The sequence below is a fragment of the Pseudorca crassidens genome, chromosome X, assembly GCF_039906515.1.
Source record: "Pseudorca crassidens isolate mPseCra1 chromosome X, mPseCra1.hap1, whole genome shotgun sequence".
Classification (NCBI taxonomy): domain Eukaryota; kingdom Metazoa; phylum Chordata; class Mammalia; order Artiodactyla; family Delphinidae; genus Pseudorca; species Pseudorca crassidens.
In genome coordinates this window covers 35,740,489-35,766,704 of record NC_090317.1, presented here as the reverse complement: position 1 = coordinate 35,766,704, position 26,216 = coordinate 35,740,489, and the positions used below count along the sequence as shown (strand labels likewise).

Genomic DNA, 26,216 nt, shown 5'->3' with positions numbered 1-26,216 from the left:
TATAATTAGCAGAAGGAGGAAGCTATGAAACACTGGAATGAGCTACCAAGGGAGGTTATGGAATCTTATTTTGAGACCATTAAAAACAGAAGCAGTTTTCTTTTGGTGGATAAGCAGTAAGTACATTTGCAGGCAGAAGGAAGAAATGTATGACTTCTGATCTTCTTTCCAGGTGGTAAAATAAATGAACTGGGTCTCTCCTGGCAAGCTGGCATTTGCCACGGAAACCGAGGGGAGGCCACTACAGGTGCTTTGTCTTGCTCTTGTCAAATTTCTGAGAGGTATTCTTGAAGCTCAGTACTAAATCTGGGCTAGGATGGTAAGGGATACAAAGTATACAATGGTATTTGTATGATGCTTCCTTTCTTACCCAAATGATTCACATAGGAAGAGCTGAGAATCTGGGCTGGTTCAGGTGAAGCCTTTCTAGACACGAGGTCATGGCCTTCATTATCTTGCCAGTTACTTTCCAGGTACGGTTGATCCTTGAACAGTTCACTTATATGCGGATTTTTTCAATAGTATTATAAACACTACAGAACTACATGGGCTGTGGTTGGTTGAATCGCCATATGTGGAGGAACCACGGATGTGGAGGGCCACCTGTAAGTTATAGGTGGATTAACCCCAGTGTTGTTCAAGGGTCAACGGGGGATGTTTCCAAGGAATAGCTAGTTAATGCTTTGAAAGATTCCTTGCCATAATACCAAGTGGAGGGCCTTCTCCATGCAGCTTGCAATGTGTGGGAGGAATAACCAATGGGCAGCCTGAAGTGTAGTCAGTTTTCACCTGCCAGAGCTCAGAGCCAGAGTGAGCAAGGGCTTCAAAGGGGAGAGTGAAGTAGGCCAGGAAGATCCACTAATCCTCAAGGAGTCCCTACGTGATTGGTCTTACGTCTTCCGAAAGGGTTATGTGTGAATTAGAGCCACAAGACAGTCTTGCTCCCTCACATCTTTATCCAAGTGTATAGTCATGTTGGTTCTAACTATGAGATGACATATCTCTGGTACTTCCTTCCAGTTTCTGTAATGCCTGCAGTTGTCTCACCCTGACTGCCCCCTCCACCTTCCAGGGATCACTAGTCAGTACCCAGGATGCACCACACACTGTCTCCTGGATCCCAGAATTTTCTCCAGAACAATTATATTAGCTAGCATTTATGAAGAACTTATTATATACCAGGCACCATTCTAAACTCGTTGCATGTGTTAACTCACGTAATTCTCACAACTTTTATTATCTTCATTTTACAGATGAGGAAACTGAGGCAGAGTAGTTTAGCAAACGTCTAGTTAGTAAGTGAAAAATTTATAATTCAAATATAGATCTGTTTGACACAGATCCTACTATTACAACCACTAGCATCATTTTACCGTGTCTCCCAAAGAAAATATACAAACAAACAAAAACAATTTTCTTTTTCCCTCTCAGAAAGCTGAGGGAAGACTCGGGAATAAAATCCCTTTTCCTTTTACCTCGAAGTTTTTTTTTTTTTTTTTGCATTACGCGGGCCTCTCACTGTTGTGGCCTCTCCCGTTGCGGAGCACAGGCTCCGGACGCGCAGGCTCAGCGGCCATGGCCCACGGGCCCAGCCGCATGTGGGATCCTCCCAGACCGGGGCACGAACCCGTGTCCCCTGCATCGGCAGGCGGACTCTCAACCACTGCGCCACCAGGGAAGCCCCGAAGTTTTGTTTTTATTTCCCTTATATTAGACCTCACCTTCTGCACTGGTAATATTTAAAAGCCAAGAATCTTTCTGGAAGCATTACAGCTCTTTTCAGGCTCTCTGGGAGCCTGTGGGTTTCTCATAATAGCCGAGATTCAGGGACAAGCCGGTGCAGAGTCCCACCAAGTCAAGATGGGGTTGCTGTCCTCATGTTTGAAGACTGAGGAAACTATTTGTCTGTCTAGGAAAATAACCAAGAGATATATTTTCAAAAGTGGCTGTTTTTCTCCAGTGACGAAGTTGTTTTTCTGAAGGGTAAGCAAGAATCTGTGATTCTTTCTGCAGCAGTGAACAACTTTGGAGGAGGAAGAAAGTAATTCAGTAGAATCTGGTCTAAATTGACCATAAGGACATTTCCTACCCTCCATTTTTTCAGTTTCTGTTTTGAATTTTTCATATATTTTCAAGAAGGGGCCATGTTTAGCTCTTCAGCCACACAATTCTTTCCTTTCTTTCTTGATAAATTAAATATGGTTCATGGGGATTTTAAATGTCAGATCCTATAACAGGCAAATGCCTTATTGCACACAGTTTAAAAAATTTTTTTTAACGTAAAGGATGGTAGCTTTCATTTTTCTTTAAAAAAAAAGAGTTTAAAGGGTGGATCCTGTTGCTTTGTTCATTGTAGCCCCTCAGAGAGCTCCTGCTGTGTCAAAATTTGCCCTTTGGGAACAAGGCCCTTTTGATGTTTCCTCAGGAGTGGGGAGGGCAATGAGAAGTAGCGTCTGGGGGGTGTTTTTATTTTATTTATTTATTTAATATCTTTATTGTAGTATAATTACTTTACAGTATTGTTGGGGGTGTTTTAAAAAAAACCTGTGTTGAATGCATGTATCCAAATGGTACTGCAGCATTAGAAATGGGGCATTGTTAAAAAATTTACTGTTTGTAAATAGGAAGCTGGCACCTATACTCACCAAAGGCACATTTTAATCTCTCCCATATAACTGCCTCTCTTCCCGTTGGATATGAACTAATTTACCTTGCCTGATGCAGAGAAACTTATCAACTATAAACATAGACCCAGAGGATTTGGATTCCTTTGCTCCTTTTCCACCCTACTGTTAGACACTTATTGCCAGTTTGCCAGCTACGAGCATCACAAAATAGCAGGGTAGGACTGTCTGCTAAAAGAAAACTGGTGGCTTTTGATTAGTTGTGCTGACAAAAATGTTATAAGAGTGAGATTAATAAAAGTCTATGGGGTTAAAGATTCTAGTTATCAGATAGACAGCATGGCCTCTGCTCCAGCCGTCTTTCTGAGCTACTTATAAGATGTGGCTTATCTCATCTGTCAATTTACAACTGCATCCAGCTAGAAGGGTCTCTTGCTTTACTTAGCTCTGCCATGAAGTAGGCCAAGGACCCTTCTCTGTACCTTCAGACTTCATTCCATTTCCATTCTGTGATGACCAGCTTGCTGAACCCTGACAAGACTCTCATCACTGTCTTGCTGTCCTTACTGGTTTTATAGGAAGGAAACCCAAAATTAAAAAAAGAACAATTTTTTGAGCTATAGCATACGTAAGGTGAAATACATCAATTTTGAGGGTACAGCTGAATGCTTTAAAAAAAAAACATACGTAATTATATTGACAGAATATTTCCAGCATCCCAGAAGGCTTCCTCACATTTCTTCCCAGTCAATAACCACCCGCCCCCCACAAGAGGTAACTACTACATTCACCTTTGTTCTACAGATACATTTGCCTGATCTTAAATTTCATATAAATGGAATTATATGGTATGTACTTTTAGGCATCTGGCTTCTTTCAACATTCTCGTACGTGTATTTTTGTGGACATTTGTAATCTTTTATTTTATATACTTAGGAGTAGAATGACAAGGCCATTCAATAGAGGTATGTTTAGTTTTAGTAGATACTGCCTAACAGTTCCAAGGAAGTTGTACCAGTTAACACTTTCACCAATAATGTATGAGAGTTCCAGTTGCTCCATGTTCTTCTCAGTGCTTGGTATTGTCAGTTTTTTTTCTGTTTTTTCAATTTTAGCTATTCTGGTGGGGTTTTGTGTGTAATTTGCATTTTCCTCATGAGCAATAATGATGAAACTCTATTCATATGTTTGTAGGCCACTTGAAAGTTCTCATCTGTGAAGTGCTATTCGATTCTTTGTTCTATTTTTAAAAATTGGACTGTTTTTTTCTTATTGATTTGAAGGAGTTTAAAATATATGTATATATTAGATACAAGTCCTTTGTTAAATATATGTATTGTGAATATTTTCTCCCAATCTGTAGTTGGCCTTTTCACCCTCTTAAGGTGTCTTTTGATAAATTGAAGCTCTTAATTTTAATGAAATCCAATTTATCAATCTTTTTTCATAGTTAATGCTTTTGTGTTGAATAAGAAATCTTTAACTACTGAAGGTCACGAAGATATTTGCCAATGGTTTGATTTAGAAGATTTACTGTTTTGCCTTTCATGTTTAGGTCTATGGTCCATTTCAAATTATTATCATAATTATTATTATTATTATTATATCCAGTGTGAGGTAAGCGTCATGGTTCCACTGATTTATTTGTTTGTTCTTGTGTCAGTACCATGCTGTTGTATAACTGTAGCTGCATAGCTAGCCTTGATATCTGGTAGTATATGTCCTCCAATTTTGTTCTTCCTTAAGATGTTTTGGCTATACTAAGCCCTTTATATATCCTTATACATTTTAGAATCACTTTGCCTAAAATGCCCTTTGGGGATGGTTTTGAGCTTATTAATTCATTAGCCTCCCCATGTCTTCTCAACTTCAAAATTGTTTGAGGGAGAGACCAGTAGTGTATTTGTGGCAGTCTCCCTCCCTCTAGTGAGAATTTGTCTCCAGAGTACCGCGAGGCTTGGGAGACTTCACTCAGACTTTTCCACGCATGTGCTAGGCTAGAACTCAGCTAACTTCAGGTGAGGAAAATTAGCCCTGCATTTCAGGCTTCTCAAATTTCCAATCCATTATGCTAGCCTCAACCTTTATGCAGATTTCTCATTTTCCTCAGTAGACTCCCTCTGCCTCGGTGCCAAACCTCATCTTCAACTTGTGCCCAGAATTAGCAAATGTCTCAGTGAAGAAGAAAAGTCTGTGATTATCAGCATTCTTACGAAAGACTCTTCACTCTCTGAAATTTTAGTTCATCTTGTCCTTGTTTCCACAGATCGCAGATATCTTTAAAACCTATTGATTTTGTAGTTGATCATTTTGTTGTTGTTTTTTAGTTGTGACAGGAGCATTCACATCCCATTTGAAAGCGAAAGTCCAGTAAACATTTGATAGGCATAACCTTGACCCTCTCATCCATCTTGGCTCTATCACAGGTGAGTAGTTTATGAGTGGGCCAATTCAGTAGGTCAGGGGAAGGGCAGGTAAAATGGACACAACATTCCTGTCACAGATGATGGAGATTGCTGAGGGGACTGAGCTGGCTCTCTCCATCCCTCTGCTTTGGGACTCACAGTCAACTTGGAATTCAGCCAGTTTCCAGGGATGGGAAATGAGATTAACATTTTGAGTTCTATTCCTGCTTAGAATGCGATGTCAGCTCTGGCCTGAATAAGGCAAATTTTCCTCCTATAGGCACCTGAATTTGTGCCCTCTGGCACAGGACTTTAGGAATCATACCTGGGCTGACTTCCAATTCTGTGTCTTCACTTACCATGTGGCGGTGGGCAATTTATTTAATTTCTCTGTTCCTCAGTTTTTTCATCTGTAATGTCACAGGGTTATCAAGTAGATTAAATGTTCTAATATTAAAAAAGAAAGTACCCGAAGTGTAATAGATCTTCAATAAATGTGAACATTTATTAGAATACTTAGGCCATGTCATCTCATCTGATATATAGTTTTTGAGGCTGGGGATCATGCTTGGTCACCTTTTGGGGGTGAGTAAAATTTACATACAGTGGGATGCACAAATATTAAGAGTACCATTCAGTGAGTTTTGAAAAATGCGTAATCTTGTATAAACCATCACCTCAGAAAGTTCTCTTAGCCTCTTCCAGTCAGTTTCCACTCCCCTAGATGCAATTGCTATTTGGATTTTTCCACCGTAGATCATTTTGCATTTTCTAGAATTGCATATGAATAGAATCGTACAATATATATTCTTTTGTGTCTGGCTTCTTTCATTAAGTACAATGTTTTTGATATCCATCCATGTTGTTATCCCTATCAGTAGTGGCTTTCTTTTTATTGCTGATTAGTATCATATTGTATGAATATATCACAGTTTGTTTATCCGTTCTCCTTTTGATTGACATCTGGGCTCTTTCCACTTTTTTTTGGCTATTATGCATGAAGCTGCTATAACCATTCTTATAAAAATCTTTCTGTGAGCTTTCATTTCTCTTGGGTAAATGCCTCAGAGTAGAATTGCCGGGACTGGATAGGTGCTTGCCTGGTTTTATAAGAAACTGCCAGACGTTTTCAAAGAGGTTGTATCATTTTATACTCCCATAAGCATGTGTGAGAATTCTGGTTCCTCTACCTCTTTGTCAACCTTTGATGTTGTCAGTCTTTAATTTTAACCAGTCCAGTGAGTGTATTGTGGTATCTCATTGTGATGTTAATTTGCATTTCCCTGATGACTAATGATATTGAATATGTTTTCATGTGTTTATTAGCTATTTATTTTTCTTCCTTTGTGAAATGTTTGTTCAACTCTTTTGCCCATTTTTAATTGGTTTGTTTGTCTTTTTATTATTGAGTTGTAGGAGCTCTTTATATATTCTGGTTACAAGTTCTTTGTCAGATATATTTTTTGTGAGTATTTTCTCTGTGCATTGCCTGCTCATTTTATTAACCATGTGTTTTGATGAATTGTTTTATCTTTGTACCCCCTGCTATCCATGAATATTTTGTTTTTGTTTTTGTTTTTTTTGTGTGTCTGTGTGGTATGCGGGCCTCTCACTGTTGTGGCCTCTCCTGTTGCAGAGCACAGGCTCTGGACGCGCAGGCTCAGCGGCCATGGCTCACGGGCCTAGCTGCTCCGAGGCATGTGGGATCTTCCCGGACCGGGACACGAACCCATGTCCCCTGCATCAGCAGGCGGACTCTCAACCACTGCGCCACCAGGAAAGCCCTATGCGTGAATATTTGACACGATAATATTTACTGAATGAAAGAGTTAAAAGTTGTTCCTCCCTCCCTTCTTCCCTTCCTTTCTTTCTTTAACAATACTTACCAGTTACCTACTATGCAGCAGCCTTTCTTCTATGCCTTGGATATACCGCAGAAAACAAAACAGACACGCTTCCTAATCTCATGGAACTTCATTTTAGTCTATATATATGTGGGGTGGGGTGACAGACAGAAAAACAAATGAATAAACAAGAAAATATGAGGTGATTATAGGTGCTATAATGTAAAAATGTGCTGTATGCAAAACGAGAAAGGGATGACTAAGAGGCTTTTTCAGGTTGGAGGGTCTGAAATCTGAGGAGATGATATTTAAGCTGAGACCAGAATGACAAGAAGCCATTTTTTTTTTCTGGGGGAAAGGGATTCTAGGCAGAAGGAACAGCTAATAAAAGGGCCCTTAAGGTGAGTTGGGGCTAGGTGCAAACTATCCAAAATACACCTTTAAGCAAACAACTTAGGTTCAGGGTTTGGTTGCTTTGGAAATTATCGTAACTGGAATAAGCTGATGCTATACTCTTACTATTTCCTAGCACTGCAGTACTCGCTAATTTCTCAACACCCTCCCTGCCCTCGCCCCATCCCCAGCTCCTAGGTTCCAAGATGCTTTGAAGATAGGAATTGTGGATTAGCTAACACAGTGGTCAACAGGGTTAAGGCTAGGTCAGGAATGTTTTTTTCCCATCAAAGGTGACCAAGAGATAGAAAAAATAAACCAAGGGTTGCATAAATAATAGATAACTACATTTGTCTTTATAAGATAGCAACATATGAAGTGTTCTACCTCTCCGCTTTTTACATTTAGATTGTGTCTTGTAAAACTCTGTAAATACATCTATTTGATTAATGGACTATAATTTGTTTCTAAATTTTGGCCAGCTTAGGGAGAGATGGAAGAAAAGATGATGGGAAGGGGTAGTGTAAGATGGAGATACAGAGAGAATGGAATAGAATGAAACACATAGGTGAATAAATGGAGGTGTATTGACAAAGAAGATTAATAACAGAGTCCTAGAGGGAGGTAGAGAAGCTGAGAAAAGAAACTGGGTGAAAGGGAAGCCAGAAGTTAAATAGGTTTTGTGTGAGTATGTTCCTATTACCCTCTTGTGCCCTTGGGCTGTGGGCACTGTAGTAGTTTATTGCTTCCTTTGAAAAGTTTGATGGTGCTCATCTCTACTACTATTTAACACACACCTTACTTCTGTGTCTTTCTTCTGATGAGCTGATTCATGCTCTACATTAATGCCAAATTCCTCTCGTGATTTTTTACCATTATTTCCTTCCACTAGATTGCTTTTTCTCTAATCAAAAACAGAGATCCTGTGAGTTAATGAACTGCCATGCATCTAGTACCGATTCTCCCATATTTCAGATGGAAGTTGCCTCCAGCCAAAATCATGCCTCCTGGTTATTATGGTCAGGACCCTTATCATCAGGGCAAACCCCATGTCTACTGTCAGGATTTTGGGCGAAAAAAAAAAAGTGAGGTTCTGATAGGACTTATGCTAGGTGAAGATAGTATATAACTGAGTGGGTCAAACCATACCCTGTGGAAACTAGCAAGCTCCATGTGAAAATCACAGACCATCTGGCGGATGATTTGCTCTACTCCAGTAAAGGCCTAAGGAGTACAAGTCGCTGTGGTGAAGCTTGTGGCTTGCTGGGCCCCACTCTGGTCAGAACTGCTGGAAACAGGGCAAAGATAGATTTGGCAGTATCCTAAAAGAGGGAGGTGGATGGTTGCTTCCTAGTACTCTCCACTGGGAAAAACTTGACTGAGGCTGGAGAGAGGAAACCAGCTCAATTTGCAGGACTGCTAGCTAGAAATTTAATGTGTATATATGCCCAAGAAAACAACTGGCCAAAAGAACATAGCTACACTAATCAGCTGTGGACTTGAGATATATATTCTAATAAACAGAAAATTACAGGATTACAGAATTACAGAAAATTACAGAAATTTACTGCAGGAAAAAACAATCTGGTGAAGGGAGATATGAAAAGAAATCAATGAAAGAAATTTAGCAATTCATGTAGGACATGTACGAGCTCATCAGAATGGAAAGACAGAATAATCTATTTAGAATAAGAGAGGAGACAATCTTGACCCCCGCCAAAACTAATACAGACTCTGCAGTCTTGGGAACTCCAAGTCTCAACTCAGGTCCCTTTTCAGTTCAATTTAAGGTTGCAGATTGGGCATGTGAAAGCTCAGGGCATGTGGACATGAATATTCTAGGTAAGCAGAGGAGAAAGAGTGGACAAAAAAAACTATGAATCAAAGAAATGAGTAAGCAATATGAGCTATGTTGAATTACTAAAATCTTGAAGCCTCAACAAACTCATTTTTAAGGGGAATGGGGGATGGTAAACCAGACAAATGTGATAGGCAGATTATATTGGGCCATTCTCTAGATTTTTAAACAAGGAATATTACCTTAAAGAGGTATAAACTTAGGAATAGGGCTTGTAGAGCACACAGACATACAGATGAGAATAGTATGACCATGGCTTTAGACAAATTTAGGAGAAATAGCTGCTAGATATGGAATATTGGCAGTGATAGGAAATGACCAAAGAACTAATTTTATAACAGAAGTTATATAAAATTTGGGAAAAGACAGAGAATGTGGGACTTTCATTTACCATAAATTCCCCAGACTGCAGGGGCAATCGGAAACTTTAATGAATGAATTATTAAAAACACAGAAAGAACTTAGCAGCACCAGATATAAATGGAAATGAGGCAAAGGTACTAATAAAACAGGATTAATTGAAAGACTCTGAGTGTATGTATCCTCCTTAATAGAGATGTTCAAGAAAGATAGACAAACTACCTATGCTCACTTTGTTCTCAAATCCCATAAGAGGTAAAGACCATGAGAAGTGTAAAGGGGACTATGAGTAGTAGAGCCTCATAAGGCCATCAAAAAACGAGGAGTAGGGCTTCCCTGGTGGCGCAGTGGTTGAGAGTCCACCTGCCGATGCAGGGGATGCGGGTTCGTGCCCCGGTCCCGGAGGATCCCACATGCCGCGGAGCAGCTGGGCCTGTGAGCCATGGCCGCTGAGCCTGCGCGTCTGGAGCCTGTGCTCCGCAACGGGAGAGGCCACAACAGTGAGAGGCCCGCGTACTGAAAAAAGAAAAAAAAAGAAAAAAACGAGGAGCAATAGCTAGGGGTATATTTTCAATGTTATCCTATAGCCAGAAACTGTATGATGGAGAAAGGCTCAAGGATACTAACTTTATATTTCTCTTTTCTATTATTAGATCTGCTTTTCTGTTTTCTCTTGGCTGTGGCAATCTGTCTGATGGTCATTATAATAGCAGTTCACTACCAACACAAACAAGAGAACCACATGTAAATTTTGTGGAAGGTTCACCAAATTTATCAAAAGGTACTGTAGGACCACTGGCCTCATTCTGTACTTGATCATCATCATCATCATCATATCAACAGCCTCATTTCTCAACCAAACCAACCACAGAACCATTGCCAGCTCCATAGGATCCATTGTCACCAAGAGCCCATTTACTACAACTTTTAGTAATATTTTATCTACTGAGGAAAGCACAGAGGAATGGAGTCTGTGTCAACCCCTGTACTAGTTGGTGGACTTGTTGATTGTGTAGCCCAGTTAGTTAGAATAGCTGAAGAGCTTCTACGGTTGATTTCACAAGAACCAGTTCCTTGTGAAGAGCAAGATGACAGAGCAGAACAGATAGAAACAGATGCACCTCTTTCCGAGGAAGCTTCACTACCAGACCTTGCTGATCTCCCAGACTTAGAATCGATACTTACACAAAGAGAAGACGAAGACTTAACCTTTGATACAGATCAACCTATGTTAGACACAGAATTATATGAAGAAGCACTCTCTAGTATTAACAATGACTTAAGTAGATAAAACCTCATTTGCCTCCACCAGCATGTGAAAACTGATCATTTCTCTGTGTCAAATATATTCTAATTTTTCGGGATGTTAGCAATAACAGTTTTTCTCCAAGTTTTGCCCAGGTTCATTACTAATCTATTATAGAACAAGCACTATTTGATTGGCTTCTGGCAGAGGCTGGTCTCTTTTCTTCTTTGTATTTATTTATACGAAAAGCTCTGACTTTAGCAGTAGGGTTCTTTCTTTACCTGTACTTGTTCTCCTGTTAGGATTCCTGATAATAGGAGCAAACACTAGCAAAGAAAAGAAACTCCTTACCTAACAATAGAGTGAAGACCTGATGAACTCTATCACATCTTGGGACCCAATTTCACCATTCTACAATGAGTGGAAACTAAAAGGGGAATATCCTCCAGGATGGCAGTATAGTGAATACAGTCACATTAATAGGACAATATTGGGGCACTTTTACTTGAAAAGATAGAACTACTTACTAGGCCTTTCGGACAGAATGTGTCAGCCAAAGGATGCTGTAGTAGACTGGGGGAAATAATTCTAAAAATCAGCCATCTACCAGATAATAAAACTGCAGAAAGCTTTACAGATAACTTTTGCCTGGGAGAAACCTTTGAAAAAGCTGAGACCAGGAAGTTCCAATACAGGACTGTTCCCTCAAATGCTGACCCATATCACAACTACTCTGCAACATTGTTGCTCAAATGGAAATGGCAAGTTACACCAAATAACAACCGGAGAGAAGTACTAGTACTAGAAGGGCTAGACAAAGCCCTAACAAGGACTATTTGCCTATGGAAAAGTCAAACACTTATGGCATAGGCTTAGAGATGATGGTCCACAAGTAGAAGCAGATAAAGTACACCTTCTTGGGTATAACTACATTTATAAAGAATAGCTGATAGGCTTATTATAAGGGAAACTGCTTCAACCTTGACAGAAATCTTTACTACTGAGAAATGGGAGCAATAATGATTTTAAACAAAATGTGGACTGGTTATACCCACAGTAATTCTACAGCTACCAGAGGGGGGAAATGCAATAGTTGGAAGACCCCCATATCAAAACAGAGAGGGACTAAATACACATTCAGGAAATTCACTGATCATACTAATTGCATGCCATAGGGTACCCTTACTTCCATTTGGAAGAATAGCTACCTTTCATACAAGCCTGTGGACATTACGGTCCTTCTTCCTAGAGAATGGCCTTTGCATCTTACAATATGGGCAACAACTAGGTAAAGACATAGAAGTATACCATTAGACAAAGTGATATATGAAAATTGTGAAGAAATGACATGTAGAAGTCAATCCACATTCGTGGGAAACCAGATTATACCAATTTACATAGAGTCCTAAAGTATATTATAGTCAAAGGGATTAAAAAGACTTTTAATACAGATGGATTCAGAGCTAACCAACATGACAGATGCTGCATCTAATACTAAGTGAGCTCTGCATACACAGATTATTAGCTACCTTTAAAGGTAAATGGGGAAAATTATAGACTGTATAACCAGGTCTTATTTGGATGAGCAGTAGCAGGAGAAACATAAGTCAGTTTTGCCACTGAATTTCAGGATAAGTTTATTTAACAAATTTAAGAAAGAGATAGCTAATAGCCAAGGCATGGAAGCAACCTAAATGTCCATCGACAGATGAATGAATAAAGAAGATGTGGTGGGAGGGGGATGAGGGAGGGAAGGACTAGGAGTTTGGGATTAGTATATGTAAACTATTACATATAGGATGGATAAACAACAAGGTCCTACTGTATAGCACAGGGAACAGAGAAGTATATTCAGTATCTTGTAATGACCTGTAATGAAAAAGAATATATATGTATTACTGAATCAGTTTGCTGTACACCAGAAACTAACACAACATTGTAAAGCAACTATACTTCAATAAAAGTTAAAAAAAGATTGCTGTATCAAGAAAAGCTACAGACTCCTTTTTTTACTTTTTTTTTACACACTCTTAAATTTTTTTTAATTGAAATATAGTTGCTGTACAATATTATATGTTACAGGTATACAATATAGTGATTCCCAATTTTTAAAGGTTATACTCCATTTATAGATATTATAAAATATTGGCTATATTCCCTGTGCTGTACAATATATCCTTGTAGCTTATTTTACACCTAATGGTTTATACCTCTTACTCTTCTACCACTATCTTGCCCCTTCCCTCTCCCATCTCCCCACTGGTAACCACTCTATATCTGTGAGTCTGCTTCTGTTTTTTTATATTCACTAGTTTGTTGTATTTTTAGAGACCATTTTGAAAATCAGAAGAACTTATGGAGCTACTGAAAAATATTAGTATGAGAAAGTTTCACAGTACACTGCTACGTGGGAAGATTGATAGAGTAGGTGAGGATCCAGGAGACTTAGAGGGGTGAACAAAGACACAAAGAGTAGAAATAAAAGTTATATTACAAGCAACTACTGTGGATAATTACAAGCCATACCAGACAGCAGATTGAGGGACTTTACTGCTGCAATAACTGGACAAACTGGGCCTTACTTGCCCAGGGTAGGCCACTCTGTACACTATGTCCAAAGTGGTAAATAATAGATGCAGTGCAAAGGAACTATGCCGATTAACCTAAATAGAGCAGTGGGAAAACAAGAAGTAACCATTTATCCCACCATTCCAATAGGAGCAGTTTTATAAGGAAAAATAGTGATTAGAGTTAAATAAGGAAATCTATATACGTAGCAACCAAGAAGAAGAATAACAGAGTACCTGGATAAAAGTTAAAAGATAGAATCTATGCTTTAATTAAAGGTTTAGAAACAGTCAGGGAAGATATACACTCTCCACTAGAAATTTGGACTTCAGGAAATTGGGCTATAACTTTGTGTCAAAATGAAACTCAAGGCATAAATACTTGTGCAAGATCAGGAAACATATCCAAGGAGAGAACATCAATCTGCTGTGAATTCTATTTGATGAGCAATTTAACTGTAAATGGAAAGATCTGGTACACCTCAAATAAGATGGATACTGAAGGGTAGCTATTCTTCCAAGTAGAACTCTAGAATATGGACTTCATAACAATTCCACAACAGATTAGTGAGCCTGTTAAAATTGTTAGTAGTAATGAGAGAACACAATCAACCATACTTACTCAAGCAAGTCATCAAAATACATCAAAAGAAATCTGTGAGACTACTCCAGACATTGAAACAAGATAAAGCTTGAACCAGCCTATAAAACACATAATAGTCAACATGGTCCTTAGGTGTCAAACGGGAAGGTGCTACAACAGTGTAATATGTGGAACTATCTAGCCTCTTGGCTAGATGGGTTCACCTGGAAAGATTATACTATAATGGCACCTTGGGATTAGATAAAATATATTGCAATGTTTGCTTTGATTGTGTGATTATATGTTTTTGAATTGTTAAGATTGTTACCTTGCTCCAAGCAATGGATTGTTGTATTAAGTATGTTTGCTCTTACAGAACAGAATTAAAAGTAAAGTTAATAGTGATAAGAAATAAGTGCAGGAAGTAAGAACATACTTAGGAATAAGAGCTAGTAGGGAAGGTATTTTTAGGAGAGAGAAGAAAAGTAACAAGTCGTCAACAGTTATGCAGTTTATGGTGGAAAACCATGGTATAGAGTTAGTTCCTAATCGCATTTATGAACCAAGCCTTGTTTTTGTCATACGCAAATTAGACAACCCTAAGTTGTTAATATTGATAGAAATAATTGGTTGGCAATTGACACAGGTCATGCACTTAAAAGCCCAGTTAGAGGAAGATGGATTAACTAACTTGGCAGTCCACTGATTGGATACCTCTGATTGGAATCCTGTGTCTCCCCTCCAGTCCTTTATCCAAACTTTTCTGGATCTTCCTGAGAACAACACCAAAGTCAATTCTTGTATGGCATGGAGGGATAGAGAGGGGGATAGGCTCACCATTCTAAGACAAATTTAAGGTGTGAAAACTAAGGGAGATAGGCTGGTAGATTGCAGTGAATTAGGAAGCATCTAATTCTTCATCCCTGTGTGCTTTGGCTAAATGTGTGGGAAGTTGTAACTACATAAGTTGCATTCTTTTTTTATTTTTTATTATTTTTTAGTTGTATTCTTATGTATGACGATTACTGCTAGTTATTAGATTATAACTGAATATAGTCCTTATTAGCTATTGGTCCATACCATTTTATTGTTACGTGTTTTAACAAATTTTAACTAATAAACTTTCATTCACAAATCAAAGAACTTGGGGTCATCTTAAATTACCTGGTGGTGAATTTGGAGGCTACCAAACCAGCATAAAAGAACTCCTCTCAACAGAAGGTGGAATATACTCAGAGAAAGTATTATACCAGGAATCTGAAGTTCTTCTGGCTTTGTCAGATGGATAGTCTTAACACATCTCTGAAATATAGTTCTTTCCTGTTTGTCAAATGATAGTTATAACTTTTTTGCCTACCTTCAATGGTAATAAGGAACACACAAAATGATATAGTTTTCAAAGACTTTGGTTGATGTATCTGACAATGGGAAAGAATACATGAAATCAGAACTTTTTAGGAATAGCTGAAAAATGTCTATATGAAAATACCTGAAAATCTATGTGACGTGTAAGGATTATCCAATAGTTTTATACCTGTTTTCTAAGAGATTAGAGCTTCCTTATTTTACTCGATGTCGAACTTATAGTTGGAATCAGTTTTTGTTTCATTCTTTTGAGCTTTTTTTTCCCCACCAAGTTAACTTCTTCTTGGGAGCCTACTCAGTTCTTCTAGGAATAATAATGAGGAAAAAACAACAATGAAAAAGCCACCTTTCAAGAAATAGTGAATTATATTCCATTTAAGGCTAAGATTTTGTTCCTGAGGAAGTTATGTAACTCTGCACATTATTAACCCACTATTATCCAACTAGATTTATTTTTTACAGCAAAGCTGACTATTGTGTTCTTGTATTGACAGCCATATCTTAATAGACTAGTGGTATTTAGCCATTTCACCTAGGGTATACGTCTTATTTTTTTCAAGGACCCTACCCCTCATTTAAAACTTGTTTTTCTTCTGACTATGTAATCCTTAGCTCACAAACCAACCAACCAACCAACCAAAAAACCCTAAAAAAAAAAGAAAAAATAACCTTTAGTTCCTGAAGTTATTTGGGAGCTATTTGTATTGACAGATACAACATACATGGGTCTCAAGTGTCACATCTCTTCAGGGTAATAAAGAGTCTTTGAAGGTGATCTCCATTTATACCTCTGAAGAATGAAACTGCATTTTAGCAAGGTAAGGAAAACCACTGAACTCTTTACCCCTTGTCACAATTTCGTCTTAAAGACCCTAGTAAAATGCTGAAAGCATCTCAAGAGGTATTTTTTAATTTAACACAAGTATTCATGTAAAGTAGACTAGGGAGTCACAGGTAGGAAACACAACTTCAGTGTTTCAGATTCCTTTAATCAAAGATGTCATTAACAAAATCTGTTGTTGAAAACACATAAATACACATGCCTCTAGATGATAAATTCTGGCAATACTAATCATTTTTAAATAGTTTTATTCTTACTTAAACTTGGGGAAACATTGGCTTTTCTTGAAACCATTATCTTCTAAATTTTTAATATTGGCAACTCCTAACTTCCAGTTTTGGAAAATCAGTTGTGTTGCAGCTCATTTTATAGAGAAAAATATTTTGTTTTTTTGAATAAAGCTTTTTAGCTCAAGGTTTAAGAGACGTAGAGACATATTGTCTGTTTGCAACTTTTGATGTGAGCAGGCTTATCTTTGGGTACTTTCACCTGATGAAGGAGTCTCTAATGTTCCTCCCTTATAATATCTCCACCTGTTGAGAAAATTTCGCTTTGTACTGGGAATTTCTGCCCTGTTGGAATCACAGCAAGCTTTGAAAGAAGACTGAACAGGGTGTCAGCAGACATGACACTAGAAAGTGGAGAAGTGGTGTATCTGCTTTTTCCTGCTCTGAGTATAGACACTGAGAAGAAACCTATCTATTCTTGAAGATAGACCCCCATGGTCCAACTGGAATCAAGCATGTAATCAAGTATGAAAAAGAAGACAAAATTTCTGTTTTTGCTTAGTTGTCCCATTCCCATCTACAGGTTGTTTCTCCTTTGAATAATTCTGGTCCTGGGAGATAATTCTTGTCTAGCCTTCTTAAGGGCCTGAAGGTCATCTAGAAAAGTCTAGACACCTTTAAGAAAGTGTCTCCAACTTTTTAGGGGCTCGTAACATGCAACCCTCAAATTGAATGTGTTCCACCAGACCCTGGAGTGTTACTCACTTAAGATGTGAATATATGTTTCTTGATGAGTAAGCACACATAAAGTATATGCCTTCAAGGAATCTGAGGAATTTTATCTAACGTAGCAAAGCTGAGTTCATTTGCTATAGATATAATAGAAGGATAAAGTTAGTTTTCATTTGTTTATTTGTGTCCATCACATTCTGCAAAAGGAGTTTGTATGATGAGAATTGATGATCAATGCTCATGACCTTTTTTATGCTTGTGGCCTTAAGCACTGTGTGTATGTTTCACTTTTTTAATGGCTAGATTATGGATATTCTTTGAAAAAACTTATCAGTCTGCTTCCTTAGATCAAGAGCTTCTGAGAATGAAGTGCTCAGAGATACCTGAATTATTAGAACCTCAGTAACTCACAGGACTCTGCTTCTTATCCAAACACACTAAACTTGAAACAACAAAAACACCCCTAAAATAAGGACATTGCTGATTTGTTCAAGGTGAGAGTATTCAGTCTTAAACTTGACATGTGGATTTGAATAGAGAAAATTAGAGACTATACTCATTTGAGACTCAATGGAACCACAGATTTAAAAAATCTATAATTCACAGGTTGGGAAGGATTACAGAGTTCTTTAGCAGAAATGAAGTTACAATTCAGAAGAGAAACTAAACTAAAATTTATCTGTGGTCATTGTTAAGATAACTTGTCTAGGTCCATCCACCTCACTACAAATAACCCAATTTCTTTTCTTTTTATGGCTGGGTAATATTCCATTGTATATATGCACCACATCTTCTTTATCCATTCATCTGTCGATGGACACTTAGGTTGCTTCCATATCCTGGCTATTGTAAGTAGAGCTAATGAACATTGTGGTACATGACTCTTTTTGAATTATGGTTTTCTCAGGGTATATGCCCAGTAGTGGGATTGCTGGGTCGTACGGTAGTTCTGTTTTTAGTTTCTTAAGGAACCTCCATACTGTTTCTACAGACTGTCATAAAGAGTGAAGTAAGTCAGAAAGAGAAAAATAAATACCGTATGCTAACACATATATATGGAATTAAAAAAAAAAGGGTTCTGAAGAACCTAAGGGCAGGACAGGAATAAAGATGCAGACATAGAGAATGGACTTGAGGACACGGGGAGGGGGAAGGGTAAGCTGGGACGAAGTTAGAGTGGCATGGACTTATATATACTACCAAATGTAAAACAGATAGCTAGTGGGAAGCAGCCACATAGCACAGGGAGATCAACTCCGTGCTTCGTGTCCACCTAGAGGGGTGGGATAGGGAGGGTGGGAGGGAGACGCAAGAGGGAGGAGATTTGGTGATATAGGTATATGTATAGCTGATTCACTTTGTTATAAAGCAGAAACTAACACATCATTGTAAAGCAATTATACTCCAATAAAGATGTTAAACAAATAATAAAGTATATTAATAATCACCAACAACAAAAAAAACAAAAAACAAGAACAACAAAAAGATAACTTGTCTTAGGAAATGTGGAGCTAAATATGCAAATTCTAAAATAATTCTGAAGTCTCTGGCCATGGGACTAAACTTTGTGCCATATTTGAGTTTATGTGACTCTATGAGGGTATACTATTTTTCATGAAATCATTGACATTGAAGTTGACAGTCACTCATTATCCTTGCTGCATTTGCTGCAAACCTGGAGTTGAAGTTTGATGTGGTCTGACTGAAACAGTTCAGTCTGTCAAATTCCAAAGTTCTCATTGATTTGATTCACAATGATGAGTGAGTACCACCAGACCTAAAATTGTTGATCTCTGCATAAATACAGTGCTTTTTGGATTACCTTTGTATTACTGCTGAATATCCATAATTTTAATAGCTAAAAGATGCTACTTTGCCAGTGTTATGGATTGAAAATAATGTGGTCTGCAAAATATGAAACTCTAATTGTATGGGCTCACTACTGAAAGAAAAAGTAGACACCCCAAAACTTGCCCGTCTTCAAAAAAATGACTCATAGTGGTCATGATTGCACAACATGAATGTACTTAATGGCACTGAACTGTATATTTTAAAAATGGTTAAAATGGTAAATTTTGTGTTATGTATAGTTTACCACAATAAAACAAATGATCCTTTCCACTTTAATGTACGCAGCAAATAGACTCTGAGACCAACTTTGGAATCTCTGATGTTTAATTGAGAGAGCAAAAGGAAATATAAACCTTTGCAACATTCAGGTTGGTCTAATGATAGATAAGAAATATATCACATGAACATATAGAAACATGGAGATATTCTGTAATAACAGTAATAAGAGAAATTATGAAATAAGGGACATGGAGGACAAAATTTTAGAAAAGTAAAAGGGCTAAAACATGAGGGAAAAAATGATGAGAAGCTTAATGAGGGCTGGAGGGCAGTGAATGTAGAACCCAAGGATGACTCTATGGTCGTATGCTAAGCAGATCCCCAGGAGAGTGAGGAAGTCATCACAGTGGTTTCCAAATGGAGCAGAAACTGAAACTGGCAAATGATGATTATAGGAGCAGAAGGGATCAAGTGATAAAGTAACTGGTAGATGATCTACCAATGCAAAATTGATGAAATATTGTAATGAAACTGTTTGAAAATAAATACTTTGTCAGTTTTCAGGGGGATGAGGCCCTATAATTATGGAGTTTATCTGCTGTCTAGTGAGGGAAGGAATGCAAACTTTAGTTGTATTCTGCAATATCCGTTTTTAACACTTCTATTCCCATTAACCATTTTGTCGTCTGGAAGCAATTCATATTCTAAACATACTTGTTATTTTTTTTCTTACAGTATTATAACAATTTATGTAAAGTGGAGCCGTTAAATCTCCATGTTGCTCTTTTGTCATATTTTATCCCCTTCGAGGTTGCCCCAGTACTCATTTCTGCCTCATTTCAGAGGGGTAGTTTTTTTTTTTCTTGTCTGAGAGAAAGGGACCAGGTGAGCACACATGTGATTTGCCTCAGAGCCTGGACCCATGAAGGGATGGCGCTGCTCGTTGCCCTTCAGACAGCAAGCACTTCTCGGTTCAACCCATTTGAATCTGACTCCAGGTAGCATTGGAAGAGAGATGGAAATGGACATTAAAGTACATTTATTTTCATAATAGTCCTATGAAATGGAGGAACTATTGTCATCTCCATTTTATGAGAAGACTAATGTCCTGAAATTTGAGGGACTTTCTTCAGGTCGTACAGCTGAAGGCTGTTCCATCCTCAGTTGCTCTGGCTCCAAAGTCCCTGCTCTTTCTACCATGCTTCCTCCTTAAAGAGCTAAATGAGGCCTGCTAGAAGGCTCCCCCAAATTGTTTGATAAGATGGCATAGAACAGGGCTTCCCTGGTGGCGCAGTGGTTGAGAATCTGCCTGCCAATGCAGGGGACTCAGCCTTCTGCAGAACCACACACCCTCTGTGTGACTCCATCTTTCAAATGTACGTCTCAGCTTTCTTGCTGAGGGACTACCAAGGACTTAGTTCTGTCAACAACTACCAGCATCCAGACAGCAAGCCCTTTGTGATCACTATTGCCATGGCCCCGGTATATAGGGTAGGATCCTTTTTATGTGTTCTCAGAAGTTCTTCCTCAGAGCCTGATGTTAGTTTGTAATTATATATTCACTAATGTGATCATTTACTTACTGTCCACCACTAGCTTGTAAGCTCTGTGAAGGCAGGGTTATACTTGTTTTCTGTATCCCAAACCCCTAAAACAGTGCTAAATAAGCATTTGCTCAATGAATGAGTGCTTTCCCATCATAGAATCAGATTTTTCCCTACTTATCTGGCCATAAAGAAAATACGCAGAGGTTGTATGTGCCTTGGATAAACATGGGCCTCACTGTTTTTGAAGCCTGTCTAACCATTTGTTTGGTGGAGAGCTAAGTGGTAGGAAAATGCTGACTCTTGGTCTCCTGCTCTGGACTCTGGAGGGCTTAAGCTTCCCCAAAAGCAGAGAAGAGCTCAGCTTACCTCTTTCTGATGGTATTTGATGGCCACCTTCAGCTTGGCTAGGTCATGGTACTTTTGAGGGTCAAGCTCTTCACTGTGGTCATCTCGATGGTTGAGGATGATCTCCAGTTCCCGGGAGCTCCGAGCCTGGTCCAGCAGGTCTTTGGCAAAGAGCTTGCACTGCTGGGAGAGCTCCTCATACTCAGCCTTGAACTCATTCTCCATCTTGCTGAGCTCCTTGAGCTCCCAGCCCAGGCGGAAGGCAGTTAGGATGGGGTCCTCGCTTGATAAGGCGATGAGTGAGGGGCTTGCCAGCGCTTTATAGATGTTCAACCGGGAGCGGGAGTGGCGCAGGCTGTCTACCTCTGAACTGGACACACACTCCACACAGTTGCAGCGGATCTGGTGGGGCCGGGGGATAGTGACCCGTTTTTGGACGAGCAATTTGATGATTTCGTAGTTGTTGGTGTGGGCAGCAAGCATGATGGGAGTAATGTCCGGTGTGAACTCAGAGAACTGGGTGTCCATCATCAGAGTGGGGACCTAGGTACAAGAAAATGAAAAACACATAAAAGGGCAGGATTAAGGCTTGGAGCATAGAGCCCATCAAATGTTAATGATTCAGGAACTGGGGTCACCAGTTTTTTTGTCAATTCTTCTCCTTATCAGAATAGCTAGTTGTGAAATGCTTACTGTACACCAGGCATACAGCACTTTACATATAGTTACTCACTTAATCCCCACAACAACCTCATGAGGTAAATATTCTCCCCAAATGAAGAAGCTGAGGCACACAGAGTTTAAAGAACATACCTAAGGTTACTCAGCTTTAGGTGCAGAGCCAAGATTCAAACTCAGACAATATGACTCTGGAGCTTGGCCCTTAAATTATGCCAGTTCTGTCTGAGGCACAATGAGGGGTTGTACAGAGAAGTAAAGGGCATTTTTCCTGGAATCTGGTTGGGTATATCAGACTTCTATAAATTGGTAAGTAGGAGTATGTGTTCAGTTCCAAATGAGCAGTAGAGACTGCAGAAATATTTGTTTGAAAGGCTAAAGACAACCGGTAATCTTAAAGCCCATGCCACTAAATCAGGCCCTGGGGGCTGAAGAGAAGACATTCCCAAATTGTGACACTGTAACTTCAGGGGACCAAAGACCAAAGCCAGACAGTGTTCCTCCAACTTCCTGTAGATCCCAGCAAGGTAGAGAGAATCTGTTATTGTCAGGAAGAATTGCTCTGTAAATGAGGACCTCCAGGCTTGAGGTTACCAACAGCAAAAAGACCTCTGATAAAATTGGTATGTTCAAGTTTCTATTTCTAAACTTTGTTCCAAGATAAATATTATGCAAATAAAGACTGGCTCACTTTCAGCTGTGGAGTTTGAACTCTGTAACAAATACACAAACAATTGACTCTTGACACTCAAAAAAAAATGGGTATGTCCATGATGTAATGCTTGGTGTAAACAGCAGCTATAGGTGAAAGGTATGGGGTTCTTTGGGTGTGCAGGAGCATACAGTTCTGGGTGAGTGAGCAGACTCTGATCAATGAATTAAAAACAAATCTTTTGACTTTAAAATGTGTCCTTTGGGACACGCTACACCCAACAGAAGAATCTCAGTGTGATAGAATCTGGAGCTAGACAACAAGGAGAACTGGAATAGTCTGAAGAGTCTTCATGGAGGGGTGGAGCTGAGGATTCAAAGCATGGATAAAATTCCAGGAAACTGTGAAATATTGATCTTAATACATTTTTTAATAAACCTCCAAATACTCAGTTTAACTGGGGAGAGCAGAACGTGGATGATGGAGATTCTCATGGAATAGACAAATACTGTTTTAATCGCTAGTTTCTTTTTACTCTTAAAAAAATTATTTTGGAAACCCACAGTTGCTGGTGAATTGACGGAGGGATGAGCTACAGTTTTCATCATCTTTGCCTCCTTCCCATCTCGGATGAGGGATTCCCAAGCAGGGAAGTGGCCAGAAAACAGGGAGTGGGAAAAAGGCAGAGGAGAAGAAAGTGGAGAAGTTTGCAAGAAATCTGTTTCCTTCTCGGGGTGGTTACATCATCCTCTGAATAGTTGAGAGTTCACTACACACTGGTCATCAATTGCTTGGATGGAGCAGGGAGTAAACACTGTTAAACATTTAGAGGGAGCAGCTACAAACAAGCAGCAGGAGGTGAGCAAGTGACTCATAAAGTAAATCGGACACAGGAAAGAATCATCTCAGAAATTAACATAAACCTGCAGGCTAAGGAAGAAGTAGGTCTGAGTGGGCCTGGTAATGAACATAAACACAGCAACCGGCATAAAGCCTAGAGGTGGGAGAGATGGCAAGTGAACAATGTATCATAGTCTGGGAAGAAAGGAGCTCAGATCCGGAATCTGCCCCTCCTTGGTGGGCAGGAGCATTTCTTTTTTTTTTTTTTTTTTTTTTTTTGCTGTACGCGGGCCTCTCATTGTTGTGGCCTCTCCCGTTGCGGAGCGCAGGCTCCGGACGCGCAGGCTCAGCGGCCATGGCTCACGGGCCCCGCCGCTCTGCGGCATGTGGGATCTTCCCGGACCGGGGCACGAACCCGTGTCCCCTGCATCGGCAGGCGGACTCTCAACCACTGCGCCACCAGGGAAGCCCCATTTCTTAATCTCTGTCATGATCTAGAGGCGGAGGTGGTGGGTGGAGGGAAGATGGCTTATGGCACAGGATTCCCTGGGTTAGACTGGAGGTACATGTCTGCTCCCTACCATGATGCTCTTCCTGTCCACTCTCTCTACCCACTTCCTTGCTCTTTCTTTTCCTGCTCTTTCTTTCTTCTCCTCTATGTCAATGCTGACAGACCTGTCCAAGACACACAATGGTACTTGTGAATAATGCTCAGCCCCATTTGTGTCATGGAGCTGAAAGGTTGCTGTCTATGCCTAGAGTATGACATGCTTTCCAGAGCCATCTGATTCTGTTGTCTTTGACTTGGTGCTCAACAAGGAGCCTCTGATTCTCCATTTGTCTTTCTGGATACATGACACCAGAGAGTAAATCTTTTCAAAAGAAACTGGTTGGCAGTGCCCAACCATGTCCTCCTACCAAGACCACCTTTTCTCTTCCAGTCAGCCTTATCATTCACAGATTGCCACACCCGCCTCATTCACTGCTCTCTGTATGTATATCCTTGTGGCATATCCTGTGTGGATCCCCACTTCACTGCCAAAGAAAGAGTCTATCATTAGGGTCAGAGGTTTCTGATAATAATCAGGACTTTGTAATATGGTCTACAACAGGGTCCAAACAGATAACAGGTCACAGAAATAAAAGCTACCTGTGGGGACATATGCATAGTTTGGATGAGTAAATGGTAGGCGTTGGTGAGCTGTGGAGCACATACCGTCTCAAAGGGGGCATCTGCTGCTCAGCCCCTTGTTGTGATCAAATTGCTGTTATGTGCATGAATGAGGACCCAGTGTTGTCATCTTTCAAGAAAAGTCAGAAATATGGATTTGGAGGTAGAATTTCCTAAAGTCTTCAATGTTGGCTCAAAAGAGTTAAAGATAGTGTGCATGCCAAACAAAGTATATATATGAGGCAATTGAGGCTTGAGTGGGCCACTGTGTGACCTTCGAACTAGCACAGAAGTTGCTAGGAGGGATGGGAGAGGAAGCTGGACATTTAGGCAGGGGCCAGGTAATAAAAGGCCTCATATGCCATGAGAAGGAACTTAATGTGATCTGTTGGCCATAGGGAGCCACTGAAGAATTTTTATCAGGAGAGTAGTGTGGCTGAACAAGTGTTTTACAAAGATCAGTTTGGCCGAAGTGTGGAGAATTGGCAGTGGTATATGTGCTGATAAATGTTTAACAAGCAGCTTTCCATTAAACAAAACAAAACAAAAACAACAACCTTGATTTGTAGTGTTTGCCAATTTCTGTGGTGTAAATACTCCCACTGTGGCCAATTTCAAGCTACCAATATGACATGCTGGAACACAGAGCTGGGAAGAGATGCACACAACCAGTTCTCACCAGCTGATGTAAGCCAGCTCCAGCACACCATTGGATGAGTTTCAGAAAGATAAAACTACTTAAAAGATATCAATAGTCCAGGTGAAAAGATGGCAAGATCTTAAACTAGACAATGATTCTAGAGATAGAAAGGAACAGATTTAAGACATTCATTGGATGTGTCAGGTAGTACTGCAGGGAGAAGAAATCAAGGATGTCAGGTTTCTGCATCGCATGCCTGATTGAATGGTGGTGTCGCCGTTGGAGATAGTGAATACAGGAGGAAGAGCAGGTTTAGGGTTTAAAAGAAGTTCAATTTTAGACATGTTGAGTTTGAAGTACCTATTGGGAGAGTAGCAGGAAATTGTATAACTCTAGCATGAATGTTGAAGGAAAAAGGTCAGGGCTGAAAATGTATCAATAGATGTGACCGTCTTCAGCCTATAACAGTAGGTTGAAACCAAGAGAGTGTACGGGGTCAGCCTCTGCCCACCTTGGCTCCCACACGCTCTGCCTCAAGGACTCAGCCCTGCCCCAGTTTCCAGAGCAATCAAGGCTTGAGGTAGGAAGTACCCAAATGACCAGCCTCAGCCTCCTCCATTCCAAATTCCAATCTTTAAGGCTCTGCATTAGGGTACTTTACCCTTTTGAATAGTTTCTGAATTCCAGCTTCTTCCCCACCTGTGCCCTGGTTCATAAAACAAGATTTCTCCCTGGATCCCTAGTCTTGAGTTTCTGTTCACACAACTGGCCTAACAGCCCAGGTCTAGTATATTTTCTGGATTGTCCATGCCTTTGATTATCTTTGAGTTGTTTTACAACTCTGCAAATTGTAATGAAAATATTTCTTGCCTGGCAAAATGCGATTGATTTGTGCATCTATATGCAAATTTCTTTGCATCTATTTGTAAATTTCTTTCAGCATTCCTGATGGCCTATATCAAGGGTTAGCAAGCTTTTTCAGTAAAAGGCTAGATGGTAAATATGTTACGCTTTGTGGACCTTACAATGCTGCCACTGTAGCAAGAAAGCAGTCAAAGGCAATATGAAAAGGAATGGGTGTGGCTGTACTCCATAAAATTTATTCACAAAAACAGGTGACAGGCTGGATTTGGTTTGCAGGTCATAGTTTGCAGACTTCTGGCCTCCTGGTTTCCTCACTAATTAATGAGTGAAATAAAATATTAGACATGTATCCACCTGTGTTAAC

General features: G+C 39.6%; 2 protein-coding genes across 2 annotated transcripts in view; one reads left to right on the top strand and one right to left on the bottom strand.

Annotated features, from left to right (window-relative positions):
* TRPC5OS (TRPC5 opposite strand) overlaps nt 1-15,038 on the top strand; it is a 51,514-nt gene extending 36,476 nt beyond the window's left edge. The window contains exons 4-5 of the mRNA XM_067723058.1: nt 4,952-5,050; nt 10,138-15,038. Of these exons, the coding sequence (XP_067579159.1) occupies nt 10,449-10,775 (327 nt within the window). The 5' untranslated portion in view covers nt 4,952-5,050; nt 10,138-10,448 and the 3' untranslated portion in view covers nt 10,776-15,038. The remainder of the gene's footprint in view (nt 1-4,951; nt 5,051-10,137) is intronic.
* Nucleotides 1-26,216, bottom strand: part of TRPC5 (transient receptor potential cation channel subfamily C member 5) — a 155,720-nt gene that overhangs the window by 87,936 nt on the left and 41,568 nt on the right. Inside the window, exon 3 of the mRNA XM_067723055.1 lies at nt 21,029-21,550. Coding sequence (XP_067579156.1) covers nt 21,029-21,550 — 522 coding nt within the window. The remainder of the gene's footprint in view (nt 1-21,028; nt 21,551-26,216) is intronic.